At 41.8% G+C, this 17,960-nt stretch overlaps 1 protein-coding gene across 2 annotated transcripts in view; it reads right to left on the bottom strand.

Moving 5' to 3' along the window:
• The window catches only part of POLR3E (RNA polymerase III subunit E), a 36,911-nt gene that overhangs the window by 18,497 nt on the left and 454 nt on the right, over window positions 1-17,960 (bottom strand). The window contains exons 2-10 of one of the 2 annotated variants that reach the window (XM_048866071.2): window positions 11,524-11,604; window positions 10,176-10,226; window positions 8,829-8,906; window positions 7,166-7,281; window positions 4,363-4,445; window positions 3,186-3,293; window positions 2,149-2,198; window positions 1,677-1,796; window positions 1,127-1,212 (exon numbers count right to left, since the gene is read on the bottom strand). In XM_048866071.2, the coding sequence (XP_048722028.1) occupies window positions 1,127-1,212; window positions 1,677-1,796; window positions 2,149-2,198; window positions 3,186-3,293; window positions 4,363-4,445; window positions 7,166-7,281; window positions 8,829-8,906; window positions 10,176-10,226; window positions 11,524-11,559 (728 nt within the window). In that variant the 5' untranslated portion in view covers window positions 11,560-11,604. The remainder of the gene's footprint in view (window positions 1-1,126; window positions 1,213-1,676; window positions 1,797-2,148; window positions 2,199-3,185; window positions 3,294-4,362; window positions 4,446-7,165; window positions 7,282-8,828; window positions 8,907-10,175; window positions 10,227-11,523; window positions 11,605-17,960) is intronic. The other variant, XM_048866072.2, reaches the window with a different exon arrangement.

Raw genomic sequence — 17,960 nt, forward strand, 5'->3', positions numbered from 1 at the left:
CATGTCTACACTGCAATTAGACACCTACAACTGGCCTGCACCAGCTGACTCGGGCTTGCAGGTCTCAGGCTAAGGGCTGTTTAATTGCAGTGTAGATGTTTGGACTCAAACTACAGCTCGGTCTCTGGGACCCTGCAAGGCAAAGGGTCCCAGAGCTAATGCTGCTGCCCAAGCCCTAGTATCTACACCACAATGACACAGCCCCTTCGCCCAAGTCAGCTGGCATGGACAAGCCGTGGGTTTTTAATTGCAGTGTAGACACGCCCTTTGTGTCTCAGTTCCCCATTTATAAAATGGGGATAATAGCACTTCCCTACCTCACAGCAGTGTTGTGAGGGTAGTACATTAAAGACTCCAAGGCACTCAGGTACTACAGTAAGTACCTTAGATACTACAGTAATAGGCCAGGTTCTTTCCTCTATTCCACCTGTGCAGTACTCATCCACTTCACTGTGACTGAGGACAGAATCTGGCCCTAGGAATTTTTCATAGACAGGACAGTTCAATGAGATGCCAAATTTTAAAAATAACCCACCAACACCATGAGTGCAAAACACCATGTCCTGCTGCTTTCCCACTATTGGGCCTTGCTTACCCCAGATTACAAGAAAACCACATTAATTATTGCTTCCTGAACAGAGTCCTGTAACCACCATATAAACCTTTTCCCCATACAGCTACCAAAAAGCAAATCTGAAGCTGAAAAACAGTCACTGTCAAGTACTTTTAAGTCTCTATTAAAAATCATAAAACAGGTTTTGTAAAACTCATTATTAATAAAGTTCTTGGTTTTTTTTTTTAAATTTAATAGTTTCTGGTTTTGATTTAAACCTTCCCCAGCTGCGTTTGTAATCCTTGCATTATAGAACTGTGTTAGCGCATAAGAACTAGAGTTAATCTGGCTTAACAAAAAAAAAAGTGGCAATGACTAGTTTCACTCTCTGGCCTGAGTGAAATACAAAAAAACCCAAAACCCCCACCAAAAATTATGAGAAAACAAAATGATCAATTTTTTAAAAATTATTTCCGTCATAACAACCTACTGTTGTTAATAATATATATGACAACCTGACAAATATTCAAACATTACTGCGACTTGTGTAGGATACTAGACCAAAGTTTTTACCTGGGAGATTTAATTAACTCGGTATTCTCTGCCATGCCATGTCCCTGACTGAGTAAATACTGGCGCTCATGTTCGGAACGGCTGTCCTGAGAAACGTGGGGATGGAAGAGCAAGACTCACTGCAATGTACAGTAAACATGCCATATCTCAAACAGTTTAATTCTTCATTCTCAGGCTCTCCAGCACCATTAAAATCCCACACTCATTATTCTAACATGTAGCTAGTGCACTATGTAAACATCACATCTCAGTAACTGATGCATTACTTTCACACAGTTGCGTTGACATTGATGCAACATGGGAAAGCTTGAGTGTGTATTATTTTAAAACACGGACACATTTACACTTTTTGTTAGTTGATTATCACTCCTGGCATCAAACTGATTTGATTCTCCTGACCAACACCCTATCTAATGCCTTAAAGTGCCCAGCCCGCAAGCAAAGGTCTGGGTTTGATCCTCAGACTCAGGCCCCCCCGCATGTTGCTGACACTAGAGTCTGCTGAGATACATGAGTATTCAGGCCTCCAAAGCACCCAGAACATACCTACCCTTAAGCCATAATAATGCAGATGGACCCAATGCTCTTCAGCTTGTCTCTTCTGCAGGAATTCATAGGACTGAACACGTCGCTGACGAGCTTGTTCAGTCTCTGGTCGGGAGAATCTTACCTACAAGATTTGATTACCGTTAACTATAGTCCTCAAAACTCTCAAAATGACACAGATTAAAATGGCACAGGGAATTATAGCGCACACATTTTTGCATATATAAAGAAAACACATTGAATGGCAAAGCCAGGGGTAGACAGCTAGGAACTAGCTGAACTAGAAATGCTCTTTTGCAACAGCCCCACCCTTCTTATTTCACTTGTTGACTTAACTAAATAGTCAACTTTCCCAAGCGGGGGTGTAATTGCTGAGCACCAACTGCGGTGTAAACCCTGTCAGCTCAGTATGGATTGTTATACACTGATTGTGCACAGTTTCTTGAACTACCAGTAATAAGGAATCTCAGACATACAGTAATTTGCTTGATGTCGTCTTCAGCTTCATCCTGGGACGAATCTCCCGCTGACAAAAAAACAAGCCAGGAAAATGAAATTAAAAATATAATCAAAGATGAAGCAGCCACAAGAGAGTTTATGACTGTTCTGAGGCTTAGTCCAGGAGAGAGGTATGGTCCAAAACACAGGACCAGCGGCCAGCCACCTCAGTTCTATTTATATAAATACCTGGGTAGCTGTATCTCTCGTCACCATGCTATATGAGCACCTCACAAACAAACGCTCCTGCTAGATATGGAAAAATTACCACCACCAGAGGGAATTGAGGCACAGAGACCTGAAGGGGCTGACCCAACATCATACAGGAAGCTTGTGGCAGAGCTGGGAATTGAACTTGCTCTGATATTGAGTCTATATGTCTTTGGGTAAGTTATTTAACCAATGTATCTTGGCTCCCCCATTTGTTAAATAGAGATATCAATATGGTAATATACTGGTTCGTTTGCATATATGTTCCACTGCCCTCTACTGGATATAATCAGAAATGCATCACTGGCATAGGATCTACAAGGCAGACGTAATGGAGACTCTCCTTTGACTCTCGAGGTAGGGGCCAGTGCTTTTGGAACAAGTAGATCTAGGTTCAATTCCTGTTGATGCTATTATGTTCCAAATGCCCATGGAATGCAGCACAGTGACAACCGTGAAGACCTAGGTGGCTACAGATTTGTTACAACACTTAACTGACAGGGGTCTTGAGAGGACGAGGTAATGGTGCAGCACAATGAAAAAAGTACTGTAAGTTTTATTATTATATTCTACCATCCAGGTGTTCACAGTCTCATGTTCTAGACCTTTAATTCATCTGACGGTTAAAAGGAACAATTATTTCCTCTGAGCCAATCATTATACATTATTTTATTTTAAAACACGCTCAGTGTTTCTTCAGCTATGAATAGCTCTTTCCAATAACACCATAAAGTCAGTATAACAAAATCTAAAGAGAACTCAAATTGTTCTGTAACAAAGAAATCACAGCTTGTAATGTGTTCACCTTCATTAGCAGCTTCTCTTTCTCGGTGTTTGGCATCAGCTTTGTCCAAGTAGGAGAAACTTGGCCTCAGTTGTAGAATGCCATATAATGGAGTTAGGTGAAGTTCACCTGAAAAATTACAAGTTATTTTCCAAGGCCTACAGTTGGCAATTTCATTTTCCTATCACCTTTGTAATGTCACAGTTTAAATTTAAGATAAAGATTTATTAAATTTAAATGTAAGATGAGAATCTTAAATGGAAGATTAATCCAGTCCTTAGTATTTCAAAGAGGTATCAGATTTGAACCCCTTGGTCCAAACCTGCCGCTACAATTTGCTTTTTGGTAGGATCCAAGCCTGGAAGAGGCCCATTTTCTGGATAACATATGGCTCAAACTCACATTTCACAAGGTCAGATGATCTGACAAGATTTCTGCCATTTGTGGCCAAAAATCTCAGAACAGCAGCTCATGAAAGATCAGTACTAATCCAATCCCAACCTGTGATTCAGCCTTGAAGACCACCCCCAAGCTCACAGCCTAAACCGAATTTTGACATCAGTAACGCCTCTTTGTCCCTTCTCTAAATAAGTATCTCTGCCACAAACAGGAGAACAATACCCAATCCTGGTTCCACAGCATCCAAAGTTTACAGCAGCCCCTGGCCTTCCACACCAATAATGAGTATTTATATCATTATGACAACAGCAAACTCTGAATAAGGTGACATAAAAAAATGTATAGAATACCAATCTTGAAATTCTTGGGACATCAGTATTCCCAGAGGTTTTTAGAATACCAAACAAGAGAGGGTTTGGGAAACAAATGAAGGAGCAGAACGTGTGGAGTAAGGGAGAACAGCAACAGAGAGACTGAAGTGAATATTAAAGAATATCCCCTTCAATGTATATGGTTTCAGTCTATAATTCAATGGTAGAGTTCTGGTTGCATCTACAAGCCCTACTAACTGTTACCTTGTTTACAATGTCATTAGAATACCCTGATGGAATCTCAAGGACTTTAGAACACTCCAAGTAGTTAAGTTCTCCCTTACAGTAACTTACTAATAAGGAATTGACAGCCACTAAATAGGAACAGAGGCTGCTGGAGACAAACACCACAGTTTTTTCATTTCAAACCCTGCATATTTAAAAACCGATTTATTTCATAAGGTTGCAGGAGGAGAAAAAAAAATAACCTTTTCTATAGATAGCAGCAGCATAACGGGAAACGTTACTCGCAGCCTGTGAAGAGCAGAAAGTTTGTCTGTCCATCAGCTTCCTGTAAATAAATTAAATTTTTATGACTACAGTCCACAGATACCACAAAACATGCAAGCCTTAAAGGGCAGAAACAAAGAGTTGTTGCTCTCTAAAATTGAGTACTGTAATTAAACTTGCAGGTCTTTTAAAAATATATATTTATACGTGTATTTGCTGATCTCCCACGCTGCAGCATTATTTACTATGGGTACCGTGGAAGTCACAGCACCCCATCTACAATATTATCTGTCCCATGTGCTCATTCAATTAGGGGCTCTTTAGAAAGTGCTGAGTGGTGGCTTCCCAGCTATCCAGAGATGCCCTGATGGAAATAAACAGCAGAAGACACTCTACAGCATAGGGCACTGGAGCAGCTACTCTGCTTCCTTGATCCTTCCTCTGGGAGAGCTACTGGGTTACATTAACAGGTACTGATGGCCCTGAGAGGCCTTAATTCAGCAAAGTGTTTACGCTTGTGCTGAAGATTTACATATGTCTCTCATGCTTTGATGGCTCCTGGCTAGAATTAGCACTGAGGGACATTTATTTGGTTTAGATGTTGTTTTGTCATTTTTCCAAGGGACTCAGGCATAACACTCTCCAATGACAGAAAATGCCACCAACTTTAATTGCACACCTGGCCGAGTTTTATTTTTACCTGCTGTCATTATAAGCTACCCTTAGACTATGCAACTAAAAGAGATAAGACAGAAAAAAATATGCCTCTAATTTTTGCACATCCAACAGTAGCTTGTGAAAAGTCACATTCACTGTTTCCCCGAATAGCCAGCCAGCCAGTTTCCCCTATTGTTTGCGTGCATCCTTCATGATGCAACAGGGGAGCAAAAAACATTCTGAAAAGTGGGATTGTAAAAAAATTCACAAAAATCAGTAGCGAGACTCCAGGACAGGTGAGATACCTGAACCTACTTTTAATTCGTTTTTTTAAAAAAAACTGACAAATTTCAAGTTGACAGCGTCTCTTAAAATGCAAAATGTATAGACCAAGATTTTCATAAATGACGAGTGATTTCTGGGTGCCCAAGCTTAGACACCATACAGTGGCTATATTTTTTTAGGGTGTGTGTTCAGCATTTCCTGAAAATCAAGCTCCTTAAAACGGTCTTAAGTTGGGCACCCAAAAATTGACACCCCCCCCCCCCCCCCAAAAATCACTAGTTACTTTTGAAAGTCTTGGCAATATATTTTAAAATGTCTAAATTTCTCCATATTTGGAAGATTGTGATTACTGGGCCAAAAAGTTAACCTTAATTGTAAGCTGAAATGTAAAAAGGATGTAAAAGTTAATAAGATGTCAGAATAACCTATAACATTTTTTAGCCTGCATGGGAATTTACCATGGAAAATAGTAAACTCCTATTACTATCAAATTATTTTCAGTAATGATGTTATGAAAAAATGCAAGAAAACCAGAGAGAGATTAGTCCAAACAAACAAACAAAAATCTACTGACATGATGCAAGCACTGTGCTGAGACTGGACCTAATAAACAAGATATGGGATCAGGAATTAATGGATCAAAATTGCTGTGAAGGATATAAAGCCTAATTGATGGACAAAATATTGAGATGAACTATGCCGCCCATTTTTCTCATCTTTGGGTTCTTAAAAAAGAAATGTTGGGGGGAAAAAAAATCTCTTTCCCCAGTGCATGTCTGCTCAGCACCCCCCAGCTCAGCTAGTCTCGTCCCACCTCACCTTCCCCAACCCCAACAGAAGCAGACCAAACCAAAGGACATTCTTCCTGAGAGGAAGGCCACCAGGCCTTACTCCTCTTTAAGGAATTTTGTTTTTCACCTGGGAGTCCTGAAAGCCATCATATCATCATGACATCCAGTCCTCAGCCCATCAGTGGGGATACATAATTGCCAGCACCATAGAGGTACCCAATATTCTGTTTCCCTTCCCTTTGTGTTACTTTCTGCCTGCCCCTGCAATTCCTATCTCTCATGGTTTTCCACTGAATCCTAAAAATCAACCACACTACATCAGCACAAAAGAGATGAGATGTCCATAGCCTTGTCTTGTCTAAGGAGAAATAACACAATCAGAGGACATCCCTGACCTGAATGTGAATTAGGGTCCAGGCACCAGATGTCACGGTCACCTGCCAGCCAAAGTATCCATTCATGACTGACCAGCCATCCAGTGTTCCAAAAACATCAACAAAAGCCGTATTTCCCCCACCTTTTCTATATTTTCTCTTCTTCACCTTCTGTTTGTTAAACACAGAAGAAGTGAATATCCTTTGCACATCAGGACTGACAGTAAAATTAAATCTCCCTTTTAATCAAAGAATGGTTGTTAATGAAAATAAGAGACTGATATTTTGTTTGCAAAAGGAGAGAGACTTTAATATGCTTTATTTAAGTTTGTTTTGCATAGTCATTCATTTTCAGTATAAATGCCTATTTTAATTTCTTGTTCTTCCTTGTGTTTGATCAATAAACTTTCAACTTTACAAGGCAAGGTTTTGTGTGTTTGCCAGAAACTGAGTAAACCAAGGCCTCTGTAGAGAAAACCCCGAACCTAAGTGTCACTGTTTTAATGCTGGACAGAGAAGGAGTTTACAAACACCTTTAACTTTTTCGGTCCTTGAAATCACTATACTCCAGGCCTTGAGATTGCATATTTGTTTGCTCCGCCCCTTCCCTAAAAGTTTGGTGGGAAATCTGACCATTTACTAGAAAAGAAAATCAGAGCAAAGAGGATACCTACGAGGAATAGGTACTAGTTTCATCTGTGCAGGTGCCATCCACATTGAGAGCGATCTGTTCTCCTTTGCTGCGACAGTAGTTGGGATTCAAAGTATCAATGGCCATTTCAAGTTCAACCTAATCACCAATAATTAAGAAAACACCAATAGTTAACATAGCATAATCACCAAATATTCAACCAAACTAAGGCTCCAGTCTCACAAAGATTAACGTATGTTTACCATTATGCCTACAAGCAACCCCGTTAAAGTCAATGGGACAAATCACATGCATAAGTTCAAGCAGGTGCTTGAGTCTCTGCAGGACTGATATACACTGTCATGCTGTATATCAATGCCATTTGCAGACGCCCAACGAAAACTACCAAATTTGATCTGTACTTCAGGAACCCTTTTTAAATGGATTTTGAAGATGTATCATTTACACTGCAGGTGGAGCACCAAAATTCAAGACTTTCCCTTTACATCACCAAAGATTTAAAGAAAAGAAAATAGCACACGAAAGATGTGCTATTTACAGCTGCCCTGCTGCTCTCAACATGTGTCAGCAAATCTATTACAAAACACGTTCTTTCAGGTGTTTACCTCACACTCCTTTCCAGTGCATCAAACCCAAGTTTAGGCGGATGTTTAACAGCCAAACTCTGCCTCTCATAAGCAGCTCGTAATTCTCATCGACATCAATGGAAATGCACATAGCCACTGGAGGGCAGAATTTGGGCATTATGGCTGAGATTTTAAATGGGATTTAGATGCACAATTTCCCATTCGAATTAATGGGAGTGGAGAGTCTAAGTGCCCTTAGGCAGCCTTGAAAAAAAGTGTGTGTGTGTTCTGACTACGCTGTCAGATAGTTTTGTTTAAGAATACCATGGCCCCCTTTCCTCTCTCCTGCCACCAGGTCTATTCAGAAAGTCTGAAGCCCAATGCATTTCCGCAAGACTTGGGCAATGAAACACCACACTATATTCCATCTAGAGGCAAAGAGCCCTGTTCTGATCTTACGTGGTTTTATGCCAGTGTAATTTCAGTGGAGTTACTCCTGATTTACAGCTACGTGAGAGGAGAATCAGGGTTACAAATGGCTCCTTGCAAAGTGTGAGCCTGACCCTGCAAGCTTCCAGAGGCATGGGGATCTCCCACAGATCTGTGACCTCACTGATTTAGAGTTACTCCTAATTTACACTTCCTAAGGGAGAGCAGCACCAAGCCCTATCACTAATACTAAAATACAGAGCACGTCACCAGAACCCAAATGTGCTCTAGAAATAAAGACATGAAAAATGCTCTTTAAAAATATGGATTATTAGCACAAGCATCCCCGACCTGAACTAGAATTATCACATGCTCAGCTACAATGTCTCTCAGGGGTGGGATTTCAATATTTTTATACTAAAGGAGTATCCTCTCCATCACTGCTTCACCTGCTTCTCTACAAAGCAAACACCATGCTGGAGAAAGCCCTGTTTAAAATTTCTCAAATTTTCTGAAAGAACTAACCTAAGAGATGCAGTACCACAAGTGGCTGCATCACCACAACAGCTAATTATTAATAATTATATGTATAGCGTTAGCACCTAGCAGCAGAGCACAATTCATATTTCCTAAGCACACAACGTACAGCATGAAACAATCTTTTCAGACTAGCATTACATGATACCTGACCTTTTGCTGCTTTGGCTTTATCTTTGCCGACAGATGCGTCACATCATCATATGTCATGGAAGCTGGACGAATAGGATACTAGAAAACAAAAATGTTTCACAGAGTGTCTTTCATCTAAAGTCTCAACATGCTTCAAAAAAAAAAAAAAAAAACTAACTAACCTTTCCCTTCCCCACCCCACCTATTGTATACCCACTTCCCAGATGATTACAAGTCACAGAAGAATAAATGACTTGACTGGTCTGGTGAGTCACTGGCAGAGCTGGGAATAGGGCCCAGAAATCAAACTCCCATTCCTTTGCTCAAGCCACTACACAACACTACCTACCAATGAACCATGATATACAGAATTTTTTATCCAAGAATCTCAAATTGCTTTACAGAAAGGTGGGTGAGTACCAATATCCACATTTCACAGATGGAAAAATGAAGCACTGAAAGATTAAGTGACTTGGCCAAAGTCTTCTAGGAATTCAGTAACAGAGTGAAGAATTAGAACCCAGCTCTCTTGACTCCCATTTCCCAGCTCTAATCACTATGTGATTCTGCTTCCTCCATAACACATGGGAGCTGTTTGCAGTGTTATTGTAGCTGAATCAGCCCCAGGATATTAGAGAGACAAACTAGGTGAGGTAATATCTTTTATTGGACCAATTTCTGTTGGTGAAAGAGTGCTCTCATTAACTGGAATTATGAGCATAAATCTTTGGAGCATCCATACAGAGTTAAACTGATTCACAGATGTAAAAATAAATAATTTCAAAAGCAGAGAAGCCAAAATTCTTTTCAATACAAGGAGGCAAGCAACTCTCTATACTACCACTGCAGTTTCTCTTTAGTGGTGTTATCAGGGCTGCCTTTCACTCCATGGGACTTAAACCAATGAGGACATGCAGCAGTTTACACGGAGATAATACCTAAGGTCAACACTGTCCTGGCAGTGGTTGAAAGGGTGTGTGTGAAGGGGTAACAGCTGCCCTGTACTACCACCAGCCATCCCCTCTTTTGGCACTATACTATGTGTTTGAACGGCCCAAGGCCTAAACAGACCCACCTAAACCCTACCCCCACATAAATCCAAGGCCGAGACAGGTCTGCAGCCCCATGCAAGAAACTGCATTGGGAAATCCACCAAATGCTGCCACGCTAGTGACAAACCCTTGCACTGCCAATAGGTGCTAACACACAGGAAACAGCATAGCAAGTGAAACTGCCCAGCATCATCCAGTAGAAGTCGTACTAGGGCATGCTAGGAGCTGTTAGGGTCTATGTTAACAGTAAGAGAAGTTACTGCTTTATGAAATAATTATTCTTTAAAAATTATATCCAAGAAGTCATCTGGAATACCTGGAACATATACAGCTTCTCCGACAGGCTTTTGGCCAGGTACACATCAATCTAACAAAGCAAAAGAAACAAGTTTAACCAGACCGAAAGCTACGATTGCTGGTGCTCTCAGACATTACTGAGAATGCAGCCATCTGTTCTCAAGTTACTAGAGATGGGAGAAATTTGCCTAGTTTGGAGTTTCACTACGAATGCTGAACCTAGGTAAGGACCATGAATCTTTTGACAAACCCAGCCTCTGCTAGTTTTCCACACGAAACTCAGCAATTTTGTATATTTTTGCCATGACACAAGGCAGAGGTCAGTGACTTTGGCCGAGTGTTGGGTTCTCTCAAAGCAAACTCAGGGCACGGCCAACACACCTCTCTTGGGACAAGGGAAAATGGCTCTCATTGGGCTTTCTGTGAATCTAATACCACAATATCACCCAGCTCTAGAAGAAACTCATGTGTCTCTTTGGTAACAGTGAATGTAAGGTGAGTATCTAACTAATACCATGTCACAAAGGCAATGTTAAGAATACAAAATTAAAAATGAGAGATGGGATGAACAAGCTCAGAATCCCATATCTGTCCCATTACCAGCTCTTTGCCACAAACACCTAGAATTCATGGAGGTTTCAGGAATATCACAAGTGGGCACTGCCACAGAATGGCAGCCATTTTGGGTACTTATGTGATCCTGTCAGCTCCCATTCCTGCTGGCCACATCCCCTCCCCCAATACCTGCCCTTTCCTGGCACCTTCATAGTGGCCTGTGTGTGTGAATTCACATCAAATATCAATATGACACCACAGCCACAATGATGATCCTTTTAAAAGCCGAATGGTCCGAAACTCCTTTCAGACTAGAACCAGATCTCAACTCTTTGTTTTAGCAGAAGCAGTGAACACATTTACCAGTCATTTCATTTTTATAACCTTCTAATCCAGCAAAATAATTCTATTTAAAATTGTTCTAACTTTCCAAAGTGAAACTTAGTGCACATAAAAGATGCCAGATGATAAATCTGGAGACTGATCCTCTATTTATCCACTGAACAGATAAAGCAGTGGTGCTAGCTTCTCAATGCTGACCCACCAAGGTTCTTCATCCCTGACCTGGAACACAAGCTCAGGGGTCAAAGGCTAGAACAGTTCTCCATGCCAACTCTGCCCACAAGAGTGCCAACTTGTTTTGGCAATGAGGACACCTGTACACTTGACCACCTATTTCCTTCAGGTACTGTAGGTTTTTGAGCATCAGATGCCAGTTAAACCCAGGGAAACATTCTTTCCAAGTGCAAAAGGCTAAGAAAAACAAATTTCAAGAAAACCAAACACTCACTAATCAACCAATGTCAATTTACCTCTTGTATAATTGGGTCATCTTCTTCATTTGCCATGCTAAAATGGGAAAAGCAATGTTTCAGGTCCTTCCTTAGCACAATCTGAAAGAGAGGAAAAGTACTGTATCAAGGATTGTTTTGTAAGAGCTATAGTTCCCCCATTCGTAATTTCCATCTTGTGTACCATGTGCAGCCTAGGATCCTTCCTTGCTCACATTGTTTTAGTTCCTTTTAATAGAAGGGAATTTTATTTTTTGGAAAGCAGATTATGGGGAATACATTTGTGTGGTCTTATTTCTTCCTTCCTCCTCTTTTACTGGCTATGACACTTTTGTACAGTATGTATTTTAATTTGGCTTGGTAGAATTTTTTTCCTAATGTTGACAATTAATATTGTTATTTAAGATTTTTTTTAATTTTTAATTATTTTTATTTTATAGCTGCAGGAAATGAAGGGAGGGGTAAAACCAGGATTAGGGCAGCACTGACAGCAGGCTACAGGGGCTCCCTGCATGGCCAAGAGGCTCAAGACACCAGCATGTAATGTGAGGGGGAGGCTGTGGTCCTGGCCTTATACAGCAGAGACCCACAGCCAGGACTACAAAGATGACAACAAAACCCTGGCTGCGAGTTGCTGCTGAACAGTTCCTGTCCAGGGACAGCTCCTAAACTCCTGGCTGGGGAGTGAGTGAACAGGGACTTGACAGCAGAGCTGCACAGATTCCCAGCATGGCTGCAAGGCTGGTGATCTTTGATGGTGCAAGGTGTGGGAGAAACTGCGGTCTTGGTGGGTCAAAGCAGAGACCCCCCTGGCCAGGGCTGTGAGGAGGAGGGAAAGTCCTGGCTGCAGAGGAGGATACCCCGCCATGGAACGGCTCCTGCCTGGGGACAGAGCCATTCAGCAGCATGGCGGATTCCCCCACAGCCAAGGGCTCAAACTCCTCCTCATCACAGTGCTGGCCTGGGATGGTCTCTGCTTCACCAGGCCAGGATTGCAGCCTTCCCTACAACTTATGCCTCCAAGGACCAGGTGTCACGAGCCCTGTGGACATGCAGGGAGCCTAAGGAAGCCCTCTGTCACGGGATTGAGGGAGGGGGGCTGTGACAGCAGAGCTGCAGAGGGCCCCCTGCACTGCCACTGGATCTGTGACACCAGATCCCTGCAGGTGCAAGGGGTGGGGGGTAGGGGGGAGGCTGCACTCCCAGTGACTGTTACCCTCCCACATATTTCAGCTGAAATTGACATTTACTGACATCTATCGATTTATATCGAATCCTGCCAAGCCTAATTTTTAGGTTATGAATGCATTGTAACTGACTGCCACACGGACAGTGCACTGCATAAATGTCCAGCGACTGTATGTATTTACCGCACTTCAGATGGTAGGAAATTAAAAACTTAACATGTTTGAATGAGAATTCTCAGTCTGAAACATTTCTCAGCCTCTCTTTTGTGCCTTTGAAAAGATCTGCTGCCCAAGGTCTTACCACCTCACATCTCTGATCTTATCAGCCCAGACGTACCCCATGCAATTGTGCAAGGAGAATTAATTCTGTGTGTCGAAAGGAGCAAAGCAAGACCAGGGATGGAAAATGAGAACTCACAGCAAGCTTCCCCCAAAAAGAGAGGCAACGATAAAATGACACTTCCAAAGGTGTCATTCAAGTTCTTATTCTGCAAGATACTGAGCTCCCTCTGCTCCCGTTTAAGTCACCGAAAGTTAAAAAAGCGTTCAGCACCTGGTAGCATCTGGCCCTTAGTGAACATGAATGTTTATGGGTGGCCACCTGAGGGGAATCAGAGTTAAGATCTTGAGCTCAGTAGAGATCTCCAGGCTGGTATAGTCAAGCAGGGCTGTTGAAGGAGCCAGGGCCCAGATCCACAAATGGATTTAGATGTCCGAAACACTGGACTAGATTCACAGTCTCTCTCGCTCAAGGACTACATAAGTATTTATCTGCAGTGGATCAGTCATTGGCCCAGAGAGAGAGAGAGAGAGACTATGACGCTGTAGTCCAGGGCTCTGGGCACCCACTTGGGAGGTAGAAGACCCAGAGAGTAGGAGACTGCCGTGTAGCGTAGTTCTACAATGTTAAACAGCTGCCACTTTCCATTCCAGAAGTGGTTGCGTTTCAGTGATAGGATACTTAAGCCCACTATATCTCTTACTTACCTCAGCACTATTTGAGACTTAACTACTTAATATTTGGCATATTTTCAAATATTACAGAAATACAAAATGTTCATGATCATTCTGCATTCTCGGTTACTGTATTCTTAATTAATTGGAGTCTTCTTGGCACAACTGTCAGCATGTGATGTAAATTTAAAATGGTGTCTATTAGATCAGATTATTAGAAACTGGGTTCTTTTAAAAAGTGTAAGCATGAGTGTATATTTTACAGAATTAGAAATGAATATTTCCTTTCCGCTTACCCTAGCTCATGGAGTGACTCAGTTACTAGTGAAAATATCAGATAATGAAGACACCAATTTTCCAATTCCTTTAAGGATAAAAGATGTCTGTCTAGAGGGTTGCTTTTAATAGAATATTAGAATGGCAAGCATATAAACAGGAGGCATTGTTACCTGATATAGCTTATAATATTCATATAACTTTCTACAATGAAGGAAATTAAATGGAATTAGATTCAGGCATTTAGTATGGGAAGACATACAGAGAGATCTGAGAGAGACCTTTTCAGCAGAAATACAGTAACCAGAAGAGCTCATGAACCGTGGAAAGAGTAATGGAATGAAATTAAGATAAACACTAGGAGAAATAAAGCATACAACTTACAATTTAGTAGATGGCTCAAATAATTTTATGTAGGTTTTGGATTGCTGAAGGGACTTCCATTTAAAGAGCTCATTGTTATTAGTTAATTAAGCTTCAAAAAACCCTGAATACCTGTAGGTAATACATACAAAGCTCTCACTTCGCTACCACTGAAACACTGCTAACTGGGATGGAATGAAGCAGCTGGTTAACAACTTCCCAATTTAGAACAAATGAAGAATATTCTATCCAATTTAAACTGCAAGTAGCATTTAATGAGAGAGAATTCCATTGCCCCAACTTCAAATTCAGCCAGGACATTGGGGTAACATCTATTCTCATTCTGATAGAAATGCCATAGGATCTTAAATGGCCACAAGTGGACAGGACCTCAGTTTTGTGTCTCATCTGAAAGATGGCATCTCCTTTCCCCCCGGTGCCCCCTAATACAGGGGTTGTTAACCTGGGGTGCACAAACAGATCCAGCAGCTCACAACTAGTTTGCTTCTCTTTACAGTTAGATGGAAGGGGCTCCTGAAATTATTGAGCGACAGGGGAGACCTGAAACATTTTTCTGTTGTATCATGGGGTCATGCTATGGACAAGGATGAGAAGAACCACTGTCCTAATAATGTACTGAAGCTCTGGCTCATTACAAATAAAGAGTGACATTTTCTGAATTACCAATGTCACTTCCTGTAGCACCCAGTTTTTTCTTAGAGGTGTCTCATTCAAACACTGGCCCTGACCCTGCTTAGTTTATGTTCAGCACAGAGTCTGTGCTGGTTTGAAAACTGCAGAAAGACAACTGAACTGAATGTTTACAAGGTTCTTTACTTCACCTCTTCCTCCTTTTGCCCATCCATAAATAGTTTTGCAAAACCACATTCTGTTAATTAACCAAAACATTGGGACTTCCTGTGTTCCAAGGCTTCTATTTCCAGTTCGAGTACTACAGCCAGGCAGGCTGATGTAGTCAGGATTTAAAGAGGCTGCGCTGTAAGCTACGTTAAGCATGCATCACCTTTTAAAACTTTAACATTTCCATAAATATCATTTGTGTACAAAGTGTTAAACCTGTTCTTTCAGCATCAGGTTAGATGAATGAATACAATCAGCAAATAACTTCCCCCTAGTGACAGCATAATTGATTAAAACAAACTCAGTACATAGAAAAACACAACTCTATGTACTGATTTCAGAGCAGTAGCTGTGTTAGTCTCTATCAGAAAAAATGAGGAGTCCTTGTGGCACCTTAGAGACGAACAAATTTATTTGGGCATAAGCTTTCGTGGGCTAAAACCCACTTCTTCAGATGCATGGAGTGAAAAATACATTAAGCAAAATATATATTCTAGCACATGAAAAGATGGGAGTTGCCTTATCAAGTGGGGGATCAGTGCTAACGAGCCAATTCAATTAAGGTGGAAGTGGATCTCTTGTGTGGACTGGTCCAGGCTGAGGTTGATGGACCAGTCCTCACAAAAGAGATCCACTTCCTGGACACTACAGTGCAAATAAGCGATGGTCACAAACACCATCTACGGACCGCTATACTTACCTACATGCCTCCAGCTTTCATCCAGACCAAATCACGTGATCCATTGTCTATAGCCAAGCACTAAGATACAATCACATTTGCTCCAATCCCTCAGACAGAGACAAACACCTACAGGATTTCTATCAAACGTTCTTAAAACTACAATACCCACCTGGTGAAGGGAAGAAACAGATTGACAGAGCCAGAAGGGTACTCAGAAGTCACCTACCACAGGACAGGCCCAACAAAGTAACAGAATGCCACAAGTGGTCACCTACAGCCCCCAACTAAAATCTCTCCAACGCATCATTAAGGATCTACAACCTATCCTAAAGGATGATCCCTCACTCAGACCTTGGGAGACAGGACAGTCCTCGCTTACAGACAGTCCCCCAACCTGAAGCAACTACTCACCAGCAACTACACACCACACAACAAAGACATTAACCCAGGAACCAATCCCTGCAACAAACCCCACTGCCAACTCTGTCCACATATCTATTCAAAGGACACCATCATAGGACCTAACCACATCAGCCACACCATCAGGGGCTCGTTCACCTGCACATCTACCAATGTGATATATGCCATCATGTGCCAGCAATGCCCCCTGCCATGTACATTGACCAAATCGGACAGTCTCTATGCAAAAGAATAAATAGACACAAATGAGACATCAAGAATTGTAACATCTGTAATAAAGGAGAACACTTCTATCTCCCTGGAGACTCACCAACAAAAAAAACTTCAAAAAGAGACTCCAAAGAGACACTGCAGAACAGGAATTAATTTGCAAACTGGACACCATCAAATTAGGCCTGAATAAAGACTGGGAGTGGATGGGTCACTACAAAAAGTAATTTTCCCTCTGCTGATACTCACACCTTCTTGTCAACTGTTGGAAATGAGCCACCTTGATTGTATTGGACTTGTTAGCACTACAAAAGTAATTTTCCCTCCCTTGGTAGTCACCCCTTCTTGTCAACTCTTGAGAATAGGCCACTTCCACCTTAACTGAATTGGCTCGTTAGCACTGACCCCCCCACTTGGTAAAGCAACTCCCATCTTTTCATGTGCTAGTATATAAATTCTGCTTACTGTATTTTTCACTCCATGCATCTGATGAAGTGGGTTTTAGCCCACGAAAGCTTATGCCCAAATAAATGGGTTAGTCTCTATGGTGCCACAAGGACTCCTCATTGTTTTTGCTGATACAGACTAACACAGCTACCACTCTGAAACGCATCCGATGAAGTGAGCTGTAGCTCACAAAAGCTTATGCTCAAATAAATTTGTTAGTCTCTAAGATGCCACAAGTACTCCTTTCCTTTTTGCGAATACAGACTAACATGGCTGCTACTCTGAAATCAGTACACAGAGCAGGTCACCTGGTCAATGAGTCAGTGAAAGCTCCACATCACAAGTACACAGTGCCCAGCAGCTGCCGAGCCAGGCTGGGCCCTCGTACAGACTGTCACTCTCTGCTGGCATAGAGGGGTTTTTTTTTCGTTATTATTTTTGTCAACTTGTAAACCTACTTCCTCCCTGCACAATAATACCAGTAAACAGGCAAGGAAAGGCAAGCTCAAAATCTTCAGCCAGGATTTAAAATACAGGTTCAAATTACTGACTGCAAAAATCCTGCTCTGAGCAAGAATGACTTGGTAACTTGTTATGAGACAGGATGCAGTGTTCTTCCTAAATAAGCCACAAAACAGATGGCCAGAAAGAGATGCATGTACTTGGGCAATTCACCAGTCACTCTTCGAGGATACTGGGAGTAGCTGGAAGGACCGGAGATTATCAAACTCTGCTTACTTTTTGGGGATTGGGGTGGGGAACAAGTCTCCCCAAAGAGACGGCTGATGTAACCACGTAACCTCAGGGAGTAGAGATTCCACACCCACCCAAAACCTCACATTAAACCCAAGTCTCTCATATTTCTTGGATACTTTGAGGGCAAAGAGGGTGCCAACTCTTTATTTAATCCTTGCCTTAGAACATAACTAGCCTTTGGTGTCAGGCTGTGACTGAGATGGCTGATGTAACCATGCAGCAATCTCGAGGACAGCAGACTGCAAACCACACACAGGAGAGAGGCAAGGGGGGGGGGGGGGGGGAATAAAGATTATAAGTGA

The sequence above is a fragment of the Caretta caretta genome, chromosome 10 (genome assembly GCF_965140235.1).
Source record: "Caretta caretta isolate rCarCar2 chromosome 10, rCarCar1.hap1, whole genome shotgun sequence".
In the NCBI taxonomy this organism is placed as follows: domain Eukaryota; kingdom Metazoa; phylum Chordata; order Testudines; family Cheloniidae; genus Caretta; species Caretta caretta.